The sequence below is a fragment of the Arvicanthis niloticus genome, chromosome 17, assembly GCF_011762505.2.
Source record: "Arvicanthis niloticus isolate mArvNil1 chromosome 17, mArvNil1.pat.X, whole genome shotgun sequence".
Taxonomy (NCBI): Eukaryota; Metazoa; Chordata; class Mammalia; order Rodentia; family Muridae; genus Arvicanthis; species Arvicanthis niloticus.
Window position 1 is genome coordinate 2,036,249 of NC_047674.1, and position 18,553 is coordinate 2,054,801.

Sequence of the window (18,553 nt, forward strand, 5' to 3'; positions counted from 1 at the left end):
AGCTTCATAGCTGAGGATATGACTCTGTAGTAGAGCACTTGGCAGTGTGCATAAAAGCCTGGCATTGATTATCAGCTCAGGCCCTCTCCTTCCAGAAAAAAAATACTCCGAAGTTTGAAAATATTTTGAAGTTTCAAACAATACAATAGGTTGTTGTATTGAGGGAGAATGAGGCATCAGTAATAATGTAGGTTTTCACTTTGATCACCAAGTAGATGGACAGGGAGATCTAGAAAATAGGAACTTACTTGCAAGTGTTAGTTATCAGTTATCTACTGTCAATGAAAAGTAGACCACTGAATATAGCTTGAAGTTTAAGAGAACATTCTTACTTAAAGTTGGATACCAACACATAAGAATAAATAAATACATTTGGGGGATATTAGCTGTTTTCATCAAAATCATCCATTATATAATTTACCTGGTAATTTGTTCTGCTCTAAGTATGATAGGGATATAACTCAACACTGGACACCATTAGTTTTTAAATGACTAGGTGACGTCTATAGGATCAGTTGGCTTTATTATGTTACGTGTGTATAGTAATTTTCTAAGGATAACTATTTCAATGAGGAAAATAATACCATATTATTAGGGACTGGAAATGTAGTTCAGTGTCAAGAGTTTCATGGTATACACGAGACATGAGATTTTGTCCCTAGTAACAAAAGGAAAGGAATTAAAACTTGAATAAAAACATTAAAATCTACTGAAAAAGAAAAAGACAAAAGAAGAGGGGGAAAAAAGACTGAAAAGGTAGGCTGTAGAAATAGTCCTTGTAATCACTAGTTACAAATATATATAAAGTGACTTATCTTTGCTTTTATATGGAAAAGTTTATTAGTAGAATTTTAAAAAGCTAAAGAAGACTCATTTAAGTGTGTGTGTGTGTATGTATATGTATATATATGTATATATTTATTTATTTATTTATTATGGACAATATGGTATTTTAGGCAAAAACTATAATCACTTGCTGAGCAATCTGAAGATGAGAGTTGAGATCCCTGCACTAAGTGTAACAAGTCAGGTGTGATGGTTGACTACACTTGGCCCAGGGAATGGCACTGTTAGGAGGTGTGAAGGGAACAGAGGTAGACTGGTTGCTATGGCTGCTGGGGCTGCTGGGACTACTGGCTTACAGAGAAAATGTAAGTCCTAGGTTCAAGTCCCAGAGAGACTCTCTCTGCCTCATAAGAATTAGTGGAGCATTACAGAGGAGGATACTTACTGTCTTCTTTTGGCTTCTGTGTTATGTGTACAGGCATGTACAATCTGTATATTCACATACACCCAGACACACACAAATCTTTTTTAAAAGGGTGTGTGTGTGTGTGTGTGTGTGTGTGTGTGTCTACACGTGTGCGCACGCGCGCGTGTGTGTTGGAGGTAGGGGGGAGGACAAAGACAAAGGACAACTTGTAAGAGTTGGGTTGTCTCTACCGTGTGGATCCTGGGGCTTGAACTCAAAGTCCTTAGGCATGGCGACAGGAGCTTTGACTCACTGTATTATCTCACCAGCCCATTTGTTTTTGATTGAAATGCAGATAAGGAAAACAGCCATTTAGAATCATGGGTACCAAGGACTTAAAACAAGAATGTACTTACACATACTAAGTAGAATGCCTGTAACATGCAGTGTGATGTGTGAAAGCAACATTGTTTTGTTACTTCCTTTTTAATACTTCTATCAGGGAACAGACATCCTTGGAAGAGGGCGAGATTCCCTGGTTACAGTACAATGAGGTCAATGAGAGCAGCAGTGATGAAGGGAACGAGCCTGCCAATGAGTTTGCACAGCCAGAAGCTTTCATGTTGGATGGCAACAACAACCTTGAGGACGACTCGAGCGTGAGTGAAGACCTGGACGTGGACTGGAGGTTTGTGCCTTGTGGCTGCATGCTCCATTAACAATGAGGAGACAGTGTAGGCACTGCCTGTGCTAGGTGAGCTTAGGCTTCTTCCTCTCTCAGCCACAGATGTCACTGGCCCCATGGATGGGCTGTTTCACTGTTTTTCTCAGCCTTCTTTGGCTTTCACATCTTTGTAGCATTGGTTTTAAGAGAAAAATATTTAAGGCGCTCTGGCTTTGAATATGTCAATACCTGAAACAGTTTCAGACTTACAGGAACATCAGCAAAATGATGCAGGCTATTCCCATATATCCTTCACTAAGATTTCTTAGATGTTAAATTTTAAAACAGTGTTTACACCATTCTCCCTTTCGTTTTTTCTCTGTATTTATGGTATGAATTCTTCTGACCCTTTTATAAATAAGTCCACAGAAATTTTTTTTTTACCTATAAAAATTTGATAATAAATTTCTGAAAAATGTGAACATTTTCTTAGATAACACATAATTGCTAAAATCATAAAATTAATATTTATAGTACTAATAATTTAATCCCCAGGGCCTACTCTAGTGTTCATAGTTATCTCATGACTGACTTTATAGGAAATGATCACTGCATTTAGTTAACATGTTTCTTTAATCTGGCCTTAATCTTTTTATTTCAATTCTGACAAATATTTTAAAAGTTTAGGCCATTTATTTTATGGACTCTCCTTCACATTGTAATTCCAATATCATACATACATAATTCAATTATCATATTGCTAATTTTTTAGCAAGAACAACAAAGAATTGATACATTTTGTCCTAAGTGCATACCAGAAGACACATATGGCAGACAACTTTGAACTTTCTAATTACCATTTCTCATTTTAGCCAATGGCTACTTTGAGACTATAAATAACCTGCTCATTCTCCAACTGTCAAACTTCCCATCTGAGAGGTTTAGCATCCATTAGTAATTTGTGTCTGAACATGAGTTTTTATCACTGATTATCCTTTAGTGGCTCAATTACAACTAGATGTCATGTCCTGAGTGGCCAGGTTTGTTGATGCTACTGAAGAAAAGAATGATTAGGAAGTAATTTAGTCCAGTCATTTGGATGGATTTTCTGTAGGAAGTAGACATGTTAGTGTTGTTTCAGAGTTTTAATCTAACCTGTTGGAAAGCAGTGTGCATGGAAGGACTATTTCTCCAGTTTCTTGTGTATCTGCAGTATGCTATCTCTATGCCTGGAATCTTTGTGTGCCTGTTTAATTTATTTTATAAATAAAAAACTAATCAGAGTCATAAAATAAATTTTTCATGTTAGCTGTGATTCAGTTAAATTCTATTTGACTAATCACAAGCCATTTTCTTTGCATTCTTGTTCACTGTTAGATAAAATGTCGGTATTGCAAGAGTAGATTGGTGATTCCTTTCATTCTAAACTGTGTGGGTGGGAAAGAATATTCCTGTGTTTTATATGATGTTTGTTGATTTCCAATACTCCTAAACTAAATTTTCTTGATATTATTAAGAATATTTCTTAATATTTTTTCTTTGTGCAATTTATTTGTAATTCAGTGGTAGCCAACTGGTTGACTATTTTAAGGTAACTTGTATAACTGTTTCTGACTCTGATACTCAAATGTTGAGAAGATATGGAGGTCAACAGAAGTTAGCCGTTAGACAAACCATTTTAGACTCTTGGGTTTATACAGTGATATGAGAACATCTACTCAGTGCACCCCGCAGGCAACTGGAATGTGGGTCAGGAGCTGTGTACAAAGATTGGAACTACACAAGAATGTGGGAATTGCCTGCAGAAGAAACCATAGAAGAAATGAAATTGAATTAATTCCCAAGGCAGCAAGATTAGAGCTCAAATGGCCAGTGGCATACTTGGGTGCTTTGTTTTGTTTGAATTTCTTTTAAGATAGAATATCAATATGTAATTCTTGGTAGCCAGGAACCCACTGGAATCCACTGCCTCTGTCTCCTCAATGCTAGGATATGCCTGGGCTTCCTAATTTTGAAATACTTAATTCTAGGGCCAGGGAAAATTTGGAATCTGACTTAAGGATAAAGGAAATAGCTTTACATCAGACTCAAACCTGTTTTTCTTGAAGGGCTTATAGTTCTTTAGCACCCGAAGTCTTAAAAATGAACAATTCGATGAAAAATAGTTTTCTAGATATTAATAAATGAAGGTGCTTTGGTTCTTAGCCAGGGGGAGGAAGAGAGATTGGAGAAAGCTTAAGAAAGTAAAATCTTGTAAAACCTAAAGTAACTAAACAGTTCAGAGTGGGCAGGGGTTTGAGGAGTGCTCTTATGTAGTGATATAGAATTCAAATACAATAATTTTCTTTCTCATATTTTCACCTTCACCCAGATTGGAAACTAAAATTAACAGAGAGGAAAATACAGAGAAGGGATTGCATGAGTAAAAATACTACTGTAAAGCAGGCTTCTGAGTCAGCAGCACAGGGAGGATTTCCTGCACACTGTGTGCAGTGAGGTCACAGACTGGTGAGCCAGTCGGCTATGCTAACTCTTTATATTTAACACTTAACTTTTCTGCTGCTCTTCCTGTTCTTCAGTCCACACAATTCATAGGAAACTATTTCAAGAGTTTTCTGCTTACAGAATTTGTACAGCCTACCAATATGTTAGTATAAAATTATCTTCACTGTACAACTTCTGAAATTATAATTATGGGTCTTATTTTTTTTTCAGCCTGTTTGATGGTTTTGCAGATGGACTTGGAGTTGCTGAAGCTATTTCTTATGTGGATCCTCAGTTCCTCACCTACATGGCACTAGAAGAACGCTTAGCCCAGGCTATGGAGGTATCTTCATAAGTGATAACTCCTACTGTGATTATTTACACAGGAATTCACCTGGGCACAGAGAGACCCTGTTGTCCAGATAGCACTGACTTGCAGTTAGATTTGCTTCCTCTCACACACAGGCACACTTTTTTCTGTCTGATTACTTTTTGAGTTTATACCTAGAAAAACATATTCAGCAAAAATTTTATGTTTTCATCTTTATGAATGTATATTGTTAGGTGTGTGTATGTGAGTGTGTATTTTATCAGTGCACATTTGGTTTGTTCCTACTTCCCCACTGTATGGCCATTATAAGTCATGCTGTGATCAGATACATCTGGACTAGTCTGTGCTTTAGCTGTTTTGAGAAGTAGAATTGCTGGATTGCATAGTAACTGTTTTATTTATTTATTTATTTATTTATTTATTTATTTTCATTTAGTTATTTGGTTTTTTGAGACAGTGTTTCTAAAGTGTATCATTGGCTGTCCTGGAACTCACTCTGTAGACCAGACTAGCCTTGAACTCACAGAGATCCACCTGCCTCTGCCATTCAAGTGCTGGGATTAAAGGAGTACGCCACCACCACCTGGCTAAGTAATTCTATTTTTAAATGTTTTAGCAATTTCCATACTGTTTTCTGCATTGGCTACAACATTTTTTGCATTCATACCAGGAAGGGGCTCAGTTTTGATAGCCATCTCAATAATAAAGTATTAAGCTAGATTAATGAAGTGTTATAGCTTTGTGATCTTCTGATGTTGTTATTAGGATATGCTATAATAACAACATATAGTGTAGTTTTAGTTATCCTGATTGAGAGCAGCTCAGAAAGAAGATTCCATCGTGACATGGGATTACTGGTGTAGGTTTTCTGGATGGACAGAGAGTGCCAGGCAAAGGAAACAGCTCTATGTGCAGTAAGACATGTAATGAAAACCAGCAGCAACGAGGAAAGGCCTGCTTGTCAGATAAAAGGGAGAGGATGAGTCACACAGACATTCATGTGACCAGTTGTTTTTTTCCACCTTCATTGGATAGTCATTTACAGGGATTTAGCCCCTAAATAAAGTTGGCTGGGTAACCTTGTAATACTTGTTGACTAGTAAGTGCATGTGCTGATTCTGTGCGAGTAGATGAAACCCCAGGAGTCAGTTTGTTGTTTTCACATTGTAACCATGACATTTTATCTCATGAAGTAAGAGTAAAATTTGTAAAGTGTTTCTTTTCCTGACATTGTTGATCCCACATAAGAGCTCTGACCATTCATTTGAAAAGTGCAGTTATAATGAGCAAGGAGCTTATTATTAGAAACAAGATCAAGGCTGTGATAGGCGGGGCTTTCTACAGATGTGTGTGTGTGTGTGTGTGTGTGTGTGTGTGTGTGTGTGTGTCTGTGTGTGTGTGTGTGCATGCATGTGCGCACGCATGTATTTGACTTAATGACCTTGGCGGTAGTCCTATTGGAAAGGAATTAATTGGGCAAAAGACTGACAGAATATGAGAATGTGGTAAATATAAATTGATGAAACATCTTAAAAATGGTTTCCCATTACTATTTTAAAGTGTCTTCTATCAAAGAACTATACTTTTTCTTTTTCAGACTGCGCTGGCACATTTAGAGTCTCTTGCAGTAGATGTTGAGGTGGCTAATCCACCTGCCAGTAAGGAAAGCATTGATGGACTTCCAGAAACTCTTGTTCTAGAAGATCATACTGGTAACGTCAGAGTTCTCAAGTTTGAGATGGCATGTTGTATATTTTGGTGTATTGTATATTTGGTGTATTGGGGCACTTAGGAGATGAAGTAGTTAAGCCAGAAGCTGACAAACTTTCACATAGTAGAAAATGTGAAATAAAATTACAAAGGTCAAGTGTCTACCAGCTGTCTTTTTAAAAGAGGAATGCTTATGAAATTCCAAATTATTTTGCTAGAATCGTGCTTGTCAGTTAATTGGCAAAACTGTGCCTCTTTCATCTTTCATGGCTGTCATGTGTGATCAGTTTTATTACTGTTGAACACTTATGCTTGACGGATGTGCACTGTTTGTTCTCAGCCATTGGTCAGGAGCAGTGCTGCCCCATCTGCTGCAGTGAGTACATCAAGGATGACATCGCCACAGAGCTGCCTTGCCACCACTTCTTTCATAAGCCTTGTGTCTCCATTTGGCTACAGAAGGTGAGTTTAGGTGGACTTGATAATACTTACTAGTTTCACAATATTTAATACAAGTAATCAGAGTAATGACCTTTAAGCCTGTTTGATCTAGACACACATCTAGACAGCAGCAGCTATTTAGTGTGTGCTAAATTTACAGCTCTGAAACTGTTTTCAGAAGTATCTCAAAAGACTCTTTTATACCCCTCAATGGTTACTGTAATAATAAAAAAGCATTTTGCAAGTGTGCACAGGTGTTGCTGGAAAGGTATGAGAGAAATACAGTGATCATTCAAGTGACCCCTCGTCTACTTTTTATAGACCTGCCTTAAAGATTTGCCAATACTTTAGGTGTATTCAAGTTACTTGAGAAATGGTTTTACTTAGATCCTGTGGTCTCTGCTGTCACATGAGGGTGCTCACCATCTAGCTTAGTAGAAGCCCCTGCCCCTTCCCTCCTTCTCTGCTGTTTCTCTGTTCTGTCACTTCCTGCTTAAACTGTGTCAAAGCCCCTGAAATCCAGTGTAGAGATGTTCACTGTCCTTACAGCATCTGTTGCCACTGCCTCTTGTATACTCACTGGACTGTCTCATTTGCTGAAATATTTTTTATTACTCCTCTGGCTCCCTCAATTGCTTCTTTGCCCTGCCTTCAATTCCCATATTCTCACCCACAAGTGGATGCATCTGTACTGTCCCCAGTTGTTGACATTTATGGGATTGGTTTTCTTTATTTTTTTTTTCTCCAAAGGGATTGTACAAGCTTTTTTCTAATACCTAATATATTTTTAAAAATATATTCCTAAGTCCTTTTTTTCTGCTCAAACTTTAAAACCTTTTCCTTATGTGCTTCTGCCCCCCCAACTCATTTTCATTACAATTTAGTTTTTGTGATAGAGCTAAATTTCTTCATTCTGCCGTAGACTTGCTCAGAGTTGGATAATGGAACACAAAAATGTCCATGAAGTGCAGTGCTCTTTTAAGTTGAAGTTGAATGTTCTATACCTGATTACTGCTCGCTTTTTTCATTTTAATTTTAAGGTGTTTTTGGTAAACATGTGTTCCTATGGTGATATGTATATCACACAATGTTGTGAGAGCTAGTGCGATAACCTAGTAAATGTTAAAAGCACAAGTAGCAGCAGCACTGCTAGTAACAATCGGAGACGGCTTTTAAATAACAAAATGGCAAATAAACCTTAATTTATGGTACAAATTACAAAGACCTGTCAGAGACTTCAGTGAGCTGCATGTTAACATAAGGATTGTCAGTGGATGAGCGCAGATCATGTGGGTTTCAAGTCCCAGCATTGTGGGTGATGACTTCTCTTAACCTGTTTATTTGCTGTTATGTTGATTATAGCATAGATGGCTATTTCAAACAATAGACTATATACTTCACAAGTTGAAATAGTCCATATTATATTTAACATTTATATGTTGTATTATAGTATAAACACCTGGTATGGAAAAGTGACAGTAAGTCAGCAGAAGTTAAGATCAGACTTATTTAGAAGAGAACTTGTAATTCTAGTGCATGGTAGCAGAGGTGATGCTAGTCAGAAGATATTTCTGAAGTTAGTAGAAAAGCAGAAATAAAGGCTACAAATGTGCACAGTGTGTACCCGAGCCTGTGGGTCGTGTCCACTCCTGCACACCAGCCAGCCCTCCACCCTTTACCTGTGGCCTAACAATCTAGTTCTTGTCATCTGAGGAAAAACTTAGCATGAAGCCACCCCTGGAAAAAAGGTTTCTAAGATAAAATTCTTTGTCACTTTCAACAGTGTGATAGCTCCACCACCCTTCTATCAGGGAGGTATATTGGGACAAAGATCAGATTTGCAAGGAAATGATCTGTCATCTGTTAGATGATAGATCTCTGTTGTCTTCCATGGGTCCTAAAGCCCACTCCCTTACCTTCTTTCCTAGGTCTGTGGTTGGTTTGTTTTGTTATTTAGATGGCACAGAACTTGGTCTCTTTGTAGAAATGAATTCCCTGATGAATAAAATAAGGTCTGAAGTCCATGTGTTTTATCACATCTGTCTACACTAGCATGTGTATAACTACATGTTACTACGTGTATATAATAAGGAAGGGACTGGTGGCAATATACTTTGGTGAGCCAGTTGTGTGGTATCTTTCACATGTGCCTAACAGAAAATGTAACGATTTGATTTAGGTTGTTAGGAAGTTAAACTGCGACCCCCACGAGGAATATGCACTGATTCTTTGCTCAGCTTTGACCATAACACCCATGCCAAGCATGGAAGTTCTAAATAAAAATTCCATGAACAAAAAGCGAGTTGAATCCAAGATATGAACATGATCATAACACACTGTTTTGTTTAAAAGAAATTGGAGTCTGGCATTTAAATTTTGAGATGGCATTAAACAAAAGGCTTTAAAATTTTGTCCTTATGTCATGGGGATTTGAGATGCATTTTTTTGTTTGTTTGTTTGTAAATACTTGATTTGGGAAGAAAGAGAACTGCAGTTAAGAATGCATTTGCCTCTAACAGAGGAGCTGAATTTGGTTTATAACACCAGGTCAAGTGAATTACAGTTGCTGTACCTCCAGCTCTTGAGGAATCTTAACACACTCGTGGCTCCATGGGCACCTATCCCAACGTGTGTGTGCACACACAAAGTTTAAAACAACAGAATCTTTTCTTAAGAGATACTTGTTTGTAGGATAATGATCCTATGATTTCTGACTGGTTGGTTGGTTGGTTTGTTTCCCTCCCTCCAGTCTGGAACATGCCCTGTGTGCCGCCGTCACTTCCCACCTGCAGTTATTGATGCGTCTGCAGCTGCTTCCTCTGACCCTGACCCTGATGTCTCACCTGCAAATGACAATGCTGAAGAAGCCCCGTAAACCATCACATGGAAGTGAGATGGAAATTCTATCACAGTAAATCTGCAAATTCCTTCTAAATCTGATGTGCAAATAATTATATATAAATATATTTAAAATGCTCTATATAGTATATGCCATAGTTTAGAAAGAGAATATTAACCTTTCTAAACTGAACTTAGATTTGCAGAACATACTAAACATTTTCAAGCTGAATGTTGAAGCAGTGCAACCATTCTCTTTAGTTGAACATGGTGTTCATTGTAACGTCAGTAGTCATCTCTGTGGCATACGTTTCTGTTTTGTCTAAACTGCTGCCACTAAGAGATCATAATTAAGCTCTCCTTTCCACATCAGATGTGAAACTGTGATCACAACAGTAGTACAATTTGGTTTCATTGAAAATAAACGGAATTCTAAAGCATGCTTTTTCACTGGTCCCTTTGCTTTTGCTACATCGAAACCTCTTGGTTTATAAAAATACTGAGAAGGTTAAGATTAAAGCTTTTCAGAATGCCAAACAAAGACTAAAATTTTGACCAGAATACAAAAAAAAAAAATACATCTTAGATGTAAACCTCCTGAAATGGTTGTGTAATAAAATATTCAGTGAACACTGGATGTGTTTAAAGGCTAGTAAAGCATGTGAATAATTTGATGTGCTTCATGCTTGGCACAGTTTCATGTGTTTGGCCTTATAAAACACTATCTAAGCCCTTATCTAGTCTGCTTCTACTTGTTAAATACTTGAAGGTCCAGAACACTCATTTGTTTAAGAAGTTGGATGTAGTTAGCTTAAGGTAGTTTGGGTTCTACTTTAGAAGGTCTGAAGATTTGCACATGGTCATGTTTGTAACTATATCACCCCAAATAAGAATTGCACAGCTTTTAGGTGATCACATGAGTAGGCAAGTCTATACAGACATGGGTGTAATAGGTAGCTTACAGGTAAGACCTGATGTCAGCACTGGGGAACAATGGCTTAGAAGGTACAGTGCTGGAGCACAGAGCGAGTGCACATCCACCTGGTCCTCCGCTCATCTAGTTTTGAGAATATTTATATAGCTTCCGAAATGCAGTTTCATTGAATTTGTGTAATATCTCTGAGTATCTATATTCTTTCTTTTTTTTCCAGTCTTAAAAATAAATGAAACTTCACTGTTGGCACATTTGAGGCTTAAATATAAGAAACATAACACTTGCATTCTGATTTTTGCATATATTGTAAATGTGGCTGGTATTTACAGCAAATACTGTGTATCCTTTTATGGGTAAAACAGAAGTGAACATTGCATGCAAGTGATGTGGTGAACTTGTAATTTAGGGGTTTTCTGGGGCTTCTGTGACTTTGAATGCTTGAATTCAGGCCTTAATGTTGCTCTAGCTAGCATGTTTCCTTCTGATGTATATAGTCAACGTTGTATAAACTAACCTTTGCTTGTTTTTACTCTGTGATCTTTCCATACCATATTTCATTGATGATCAGTTAGTATCAGAAGTCATACCAGATTAACATTAGTTCCTGTGTGTATACTGTGGAAATTTGTGAATTGTGTGGTTTATTTGCTTGTTTTTTTTTTTAATGTACTGTTTATTAGTTTTGGCACTTACTGATTAAACTTATATTGCTGCAGATTGCTGTGTAACAAGCCACGTGTTATGTTTAGTCAGTATTACGGGACCTTGGTTTTATTCTTCTAGATAGCAGCTGTCCCAAAGAAAATATTTCTTCTTTGCCTATTAAGATTTAGCTATTATCTGCCAGTTGTTAAGGGGTTTGGTTCCAAACTCAACCAGAGAGTTGAACGTAAGAAAGCTGTTGTACTTTTTGCTTCCCATCTGTTCCGTCCTTCATTGTTGGCTCCTTACTCCACATACACAGCTGCTGTGGAGGAGAACACTGAATGAGACTTGTTTTAATGGTTTTAAAAAGGAAAATGAAGTTTTACGACTTTCATGGTAACAAACCTGACAAGTTCAGACCCCAATATATTATTTGATCTTATTTTGGATCTTTTTGAAAACTTAAGAATATCTGAAGGTAAATTAGAAATAGTAAAAATATTGATAAAATTATCATTTATCTTATTTCTCTATTTTATGTTGTTACTTGGCCTATTAATTTTAATATTTTGAACATTTTCTTATTTCTTGTAATATGAATGCTGATATTTAAAGTTTGACTCATGTTGGTTTCTTTTGTGTTTCTTAGTTGTTATCTCTAAGCTAACTAACTTTTAAGATTATTTGTGATATGGATTTATATATAAGCTGTTAAATATATATGAGCTGTTAAAATGGAATGCAAGGTTTTCAAAAGCCCAGGTCTAACTGTAATGATTGGTTTATTGTTCTACAATCCCAGCCCGGCATTTTCCGTGTAAATCATAAACAATAAACAGGATATACTCGGTGTTCATTTCTAATATTTAATTGTGTGATCCTATCACTTTTATAACATAATCCTTGAAGGATTTAGAGTCAGTAACAAAGAACACAAGTCTTAAAGAACTCTAGATTGAGCTGATAGATTTTTTTTCCCTAAGAAATCTAGGGACCACTTACAGCTAGCAAGCTTGTGCTCTTGCAGAGGCTCTGACTTAAGAGCTGTTGCCCTTTTCTGCCTGACATTTTCAGCAATCCCATAGTCCTCTGCAGAGCCTAGCTGACTCAGACTGGAAACTCTTGAAGTTCTGTGATGCCTCACTTGAGTTGGCTGTCTCCAAACCGAACGTGGGACTGCCATCACATATGCTCATCAAGAAGGATCCTTTGTGGTTCACAGAGGGCTCAGAGGTGTATTTCTTAGTCAGTTGCATAATAGGTTATATCCACATTATTAAATTAAACAAAAGCTAATTTTGATTAGAAGGGTTAGAATTCTAATTTTCCTAATAAAACATACTAGAAAAATAGTTTTGGGGTTAAGAATAGCAATGGTGTTCCTATGTCCCCACAGCAGCGCTAAACTACTTCTGAAGTAGCATCTTCCTTGTCCAGCCATTGATGCTGCAGCCACCTTGTCCCCCTGCAGAGGCAGAATTTCATTATAAATACAGCGTCATTCAGATTCTCTATAGATAGGAGGCATACAAGACTAGAATAAAAAATTCTGTTTGTTGTGTTCCCACCTCTTCATATCCTCCCTCACGCTCCACAATTTTAAGCGTTCCAGTATATCTGATGAAGACCAGTCTAGGGCTGGCTCTTACAGTCATTCTCTTACAGTGTTTGCCTCATAAGGTAAACAGTTCTAATGTAATTTAACAAAAATAGAGGGTTTAGAGGCATTTTTGCCAACTTTAAAATCATTCTGAAGGGTAGGTACAGTTAGTCAGTTGCTATCATCACTCTTAGGCGAGCCTATGGCATGGCTGAAGAACTTGGGCATTGCCCTTAAGCTCATGTCTGCTAACTTTTATTTACAGAGGAGTTTCTTTATAACCCGGCTGCAGAGCAGTACCATCCACACTAATTCTAACTGTAAATACCCTCCCAGATGCTGTTAGCTCCAGTGTTGATGAAGCATACTTTCCATGTTTGGTGGGGGGATTTGTTTGTTTTTGAGGTTACTGATAAGTGTTAAGGATAGACTAGAAGCCCTAGGGTCGCACTGTAGACAGCTCTCTAGGTTGATGTATTAGTACTTCCAGTTCATGTAACTGCCAGTCACCCTGTGGGCCCCTGTTTCATCTTTTCCCTGAAAAGACAGGATAACATTTTTGCCATGATGTCTTTGAAAATAGTTAAATCTGCTAGTGTACTAATTAAGAAAGGAAAGGAAGTCAGCTGGAAATACTTCCTTTCTCACAAAGCTGTGTAAGCTCTGCTTCTTGTTGCTCATCTGCCATCTGGTTCGTAGTCTGTTCTAGGTTTGATAAGTCTTCAGTGTCAAGTTCATCTTAACTTCTGGAACCTACCTTTTCCCTGTTCAAATTTTGTCTGAAATAATACGACACTGACAAATCATACAATTACCCTGCTTCTAATCTTGTTACAGATAAACCTAATTGGCTCTGCACAATTGCTCATGAGTAAGTTTGAGATATTTGTTATGTACTGTCCTAAGGGGAATATTAAGTACTTGGTTTCCATCATTGCTTTTAGGAATGTCTTTGGACTTTGACAAACATAGTACATATAAAATCGTAAATGTGCTATAATTACCCCAGGAGTTGATAAATTTTGACAGGAAAACTACATTAAGTCAAAATTTGGGCCCATAGAGTTGATTTGACCGTGGAGGATGGGAGTATCCACTCCAGTGTATTGAACTACTGTCTGCATGACTCAGGACTCTTACAAAACTTTTCTCCTATTCCCATATGTGTGAGAGCTTGTGTCTGTAGCTGGACATGTACATGTCATCTTCAGTTTCCCCTCTATCATAATCACTGAGGCAGGACCTCACAGGCAAACCCAGAGCTTGCTCAGTGTTTAATCTTGTTCTTCAGCTGGGCCCAGGACCTCTAAACCTGGTATTTCAGTGTTTAGATTTGGTTTTTCCTAAATATCAGAGGCTTAATTTAGTTTAAATTTACACTTAAAGCGCATAAAGTTGGAAGTGGAAAGCTTTCAAAGTCAGTTTTGTCTGGAAAGCAAATTCTTGTCTCAATTTTGATCGTGTTGACAAAAAGCAAAAAATGGGACTTGGTTGCAACCCACATCTGAATGAATAAATAGCACCAAAACAGTGGGTCTAGACTGTTCCAGTAACGTGAAAATAGGACATAGAACACGTCAAGCTGTCATCTTACCTTAATCGCCAAGAAATATCACCAAAGCCAACAAATTATTATCTACATAACCTTACCTGAGCCATTTACTAAATACCTACCAAATGCTTGGTCCATTGCAGGGAGCACAATGCACGTAGCCCCAGATCTTGTCCCCATGGAGTGGCATGTCATCTGTAAGCATTCCATCTTAGTACCCGATGCTCAGGTGGGGCCTTAGAGGATGCTGTGTGGTCACTGAAGCTAGAAACGACAAAGGAAGGAGAAAGTTTGAGTGCTGTTTCCCACTGAGGCATGTTAGCTACCAGAGAGAACCTGAAACTAAAGGACTCGCCACGCCCTTCATTAGCTATGGTGTCCCCTAGCCACAACAGTTTCAAAACTTGTCTTTTTTAGCAATGGAACTGGATATAAATGTAATGCTGTGCATTACATTTTACCTTTCCCAGTCCCTTTGCTCTAAGACATTGTCATATAAGCTTCCACATAAGCTCACCCCCAAATGGAAGCACGGCTGGCAGAATACTCTGGTGGGAAATGCAGTGTCCTTTTTTTGGTGACATCAAGCCCAGCAGTTCACTGCAGACTGCCTTACCTAAAGGCTTCACAAGGAATAAACACCCACGAAACTGCTAGACTTCCTTCACTGCGGCTCCCACAGCCTCTGAAGAAGTTACACGATGACACACTGAGCCCCAGACGAGCCAATGCTGTATAGATACATACACAAAACTGTCAACTGTGCTCATGTTGGCAGCCCACCACGAAGCTGAAAGATAGGTTCACACAGACAAAGTCTCCCCTACACCCTGTCAGGAGCTACAAAGGGAGACACCTGGAACACTGACTAATGACTCACTTCCCCCAGCCTAAGTAATCTGCTTTTACCTATCTGAACTCGGGGAAGATGCAAAGCTTGTTGACAGTAAGTGTTGTACAGTCAGTAGTTTGTGTCACAACCAAGGAAATCATCTTGGGAAACCCTGTTCTGAGATGGCTACTGGCAAACCTGCCTTAGAGCATGGCGTTACCTTCCTTATCTAGGGCAGGGAACAGATCTTTGTTCTGACCTGAGGGGAACAAAGTATGTTTTAAGACTGCTTCTAAAACAGCTATCTTCGGAAAGAAAATACAGAACACAGCTACCCATGCTTGCTGCTCAGAAGACATTCAGAACCAAATCCCTGACTAGTTGTTCCCCAGTACCCCACTCTGCTAACACATGGTCTTAGAAAGCCACTGTGTACGGGTGCTTGTAAAGGCCAGCAGTGGTGAGAGACAAGGAAGCTTTGTCACTGCAGGAACCTCCAGCCAAAAATGGACATCCTTATTGTGACAACACTTGTACAAGCCATTGCTGGAAAGGATGGCTGAGCCTCTGTTTACTTAGCTATTTGATTATAAAGATCAGAAAAGTTGAAAAAGAAAATAGTTGACACTGGGTATATATCATGAGAATATTTTGGAGTCATCTTTACATGTATCATCTTAATCCTCACAGAAAGTTTAAGAAGTAGGCCATCTGATGATCTCCAAAAGTAACCAACAGATTAAATAGTCACCACCAGTCATGTAGCCCTCAAGGAAGGAGTCTGTCTAGGGCTTGTAACTTCACTTGCATTTGCTTCCTGCCTAGGAAATCCACTCTTGCCCTGCCCTAATTGGTCTCTGTCCCAGGCACCTCATTCCTTGGTTATTGGATACCCAGAGCCTGCTCATATCCAGTAGCAGCATGGGAGGCTGTGAGCATTGTGCCAAAGCAGCTCGGCTGAAGGTATTTGTCTATTCCTGGACTGCTTTGTACTTAGAACTAGTTAAAACCAAACCAAACAACAACAGAGACACACATCTCTGCTTCATTAGCTCACTCTATGGAGGAGATGGTGGCTTACCTAAGGTCACAGCTGTAGAAGATGCTGGAGCTAGGACTTCATCTGCAGCCTCTGACTGCAGACACTATGTCAGAAGTCCACTCTGCCCACTGCCATCCTCTCACAGTCAAGAAGCGGCTACGGTTAGATCAGAAAAGAAGGCCTCTGAGTCCCAGTATGCTTTTACCTACAACCTGTTCTGAGACAGCAGGACAGCAGTAGCACATAAAGCTGGGGGGGTGGGGGGAGAGGGGAGGAACCTCTTGCTCTGCTTCCTTGTGGGAGTTTGAGGAACAATTTTAAGGTGGAGGCTTGGGTATGGAAACAAAGCCTTTTCTCTAAGCTTGGCTATTCTGCTGGCCCTTAGGAAAGCAGAGGTACTGAGGGAATGAAGCTCTATAAGGATGACAACACTGATTAGCAGTCCCTGGGAGCTGTGATTGCTTCGCCTCCCTCAAGTGAGAACCCTGCTGGGTTCTTTAAAAGACGGGAAGGCATGGTTTGCCTTGTATATTGAGTAATTGTGACTCTGAGGAGCCCTGAGTGGCAAGGATGAAGCCCACAAAAGTAGTATACTCCACAGAGGAGTATTGAGAGCCGCTCCGCCCCACATTTGGGGGCCAAAAATGTTGCTGACCACACTATCAATTGGAACCCGCACTGCCAAAAGCCTTGAGGGCTAAATGGTTCCAGCTCGTACTGCCCCAAGCTGCTCTGGTCCTCGGGTCGGGGTTCAGGAACAGAGAGAGTGAGGACGGACACGAAGAATGGAGACCAGACAGAGTGTGATTCAATCCCATTTATTCTTCAGTCTCTCTTCCGAGTCCAAGTCCCAAGTCTTGAGTTCCTAGTCCCTAGTGCTAGTTCCTAGTGCCTCCAAGTTGCAGGTTCCTTCTTCCAAGTGCTAAGTGCCTAATGTCTAATTCCAAGTTCTTCCTCCAAGTGTCTAGTGCCTAATAATAATTTCTTCTGTCTGCCTCTGCTTTTTATATGTCTCACTTCTAAGCCACACCTTTAAGTCATGCCCTTAGGTCTTGCATCTAAATATGATCTCTAGGCTCTAAATCACACCTTTAAGTCTCACACACCCAAGCGAAGATCCTGGGTATCTAAAACAAGATGTTACCAGTGTGCTCAGCTGTTGTAGGCTATTGTAATCAAGTCTCTTGTCAGGGTATATGGCTCAAGATGGCTGCAAGGATGATAGCCACCTTCTGTTGGCTCCCCACAAAGGAGAGTTGTTTTTTTTTTTTTCAAGTAGAAAAAAAGTTGGGCAGGTTTGGGAAGCAACATTTACACACTCCTGGTGACAGGAAATGGTTAAAGGATGCTGCCATTCAAGAGACAGCAGACACTAGCTATTCTTTTTCTTTCTGTTCTTTCTTCCTGCCCTTCACTAGCCAGACTTGCTGAGCTTAAATTCTTGCTATGCCTCATACTCAATCTCCATGTGCCAGCTGCCTCTTCAGCACAGCAGGGATAGAAGGTGTCGTTCAGGATCATGAGGGTTGTGTTAATATAAACAGTGTTTTTAGAATTTGGCACCTAGTCAGGTCAAGGTGGGAAATGTCTGTGTCTTTTAGGCTTCATTCCATGAGGCAGACAGTCATTCCTCTACTGAGACACAGCCTCTCTCTTAACCCTTGTCTTCTGGGGAGTGGCTGGCTGTGTCCTCTGGAAGGTGGCGCTTGTCTCAGATCCTCCTTTGTTCTCTGGTAGAGTGAGCTAGTGCCTCTGCCTTGCAGTTCAGCCTGGGTGGCTGATGGAAAGCACAGTGTTAAGTCCCAGCCACAAAGTTCTTGGGCCTTGGAATTGTTTCCTTAAGATACTTAGTCTCTATCCAGGGCCAGGGACCCACCAGGATGTCTGTGTGAAAACTGGAGCATGCCCTAGGGTCTGTTCTTGCTATTCTTCCACAAAGGGCCAGAGCTCCTGTCCACAGGGTTGTTCCCTACCCCCCAGCCAGGCTCTGGTCTAGGAGTGAATTCCACTGCTGAGTAGCGCATGTCTCCATTGCATGATGGTAAGATTCAGAGTCACGCTGAATCAAACCGACTCTCATGTCAGACACAAAGCAGTTTCAGGGCTCAGCTGGAGTTGTCACACAAGTCCCACTTCAAGTGTGTAGCATTCCAGAGGCAGGAGGTGCTTTTCTCCTTATCCTGTGGTACCACTCCCAGTGCTAGCTCTGAGGGCTGTCACCCAACCCCTGTATAGCTGTTCTTCCACCCCTGTAGGAAGTCCAGTGTATGAGCCCAACTCATCCTAGG

At 39.6% G+C, this 18,553-nt stretch overlaps 1 protein-coding gene across 4 annotated transcripts in view; it reads left to right on the forward strand.

Annotated features, from left to right (window-relative positions):
• Window positions 1-12,104, forward strand: part of Pja2 (praja ring finger ubiquitin ligase 2) — a 51,178-nt gene extending 39,074 nt beyond the window's left edge. For 2 of the 4 annotated variants that reach the window (XM_034521184.2, XM_034521183.2), the window contains 5 exons: window positions 1,695-1,880; window positions 4,572-4,683; window positions 6,269-6,383; window positions 6,722-6,843; window positions 9,572-12,104. In XM_034521184.2, coding sequence (XP_034377075.1) covers window positions 1,695-1,880; window positions 4,572-4,683; window positions 6,269-6,383; window positions 6,722-6,843; window positions 9,572-9,697 — 661 coding nt within the window. In that variant the 3' untranslated portion in view covers window positions 9,698-12,104. The remainder of the gene's footprint in view (window positions 1-1,694; window positions 1,881-4,571; window positions 4,684-6,268; window positions 6,384-6,721; window positions 6,844-9,571) is intronic. The other 2 variants (XM_076914663.1, XM_076914664.1) reach the window with 1 other exon arrangement.
• Window positions 12,105-18,553: the final 6,449 nt, after the last annotated feature.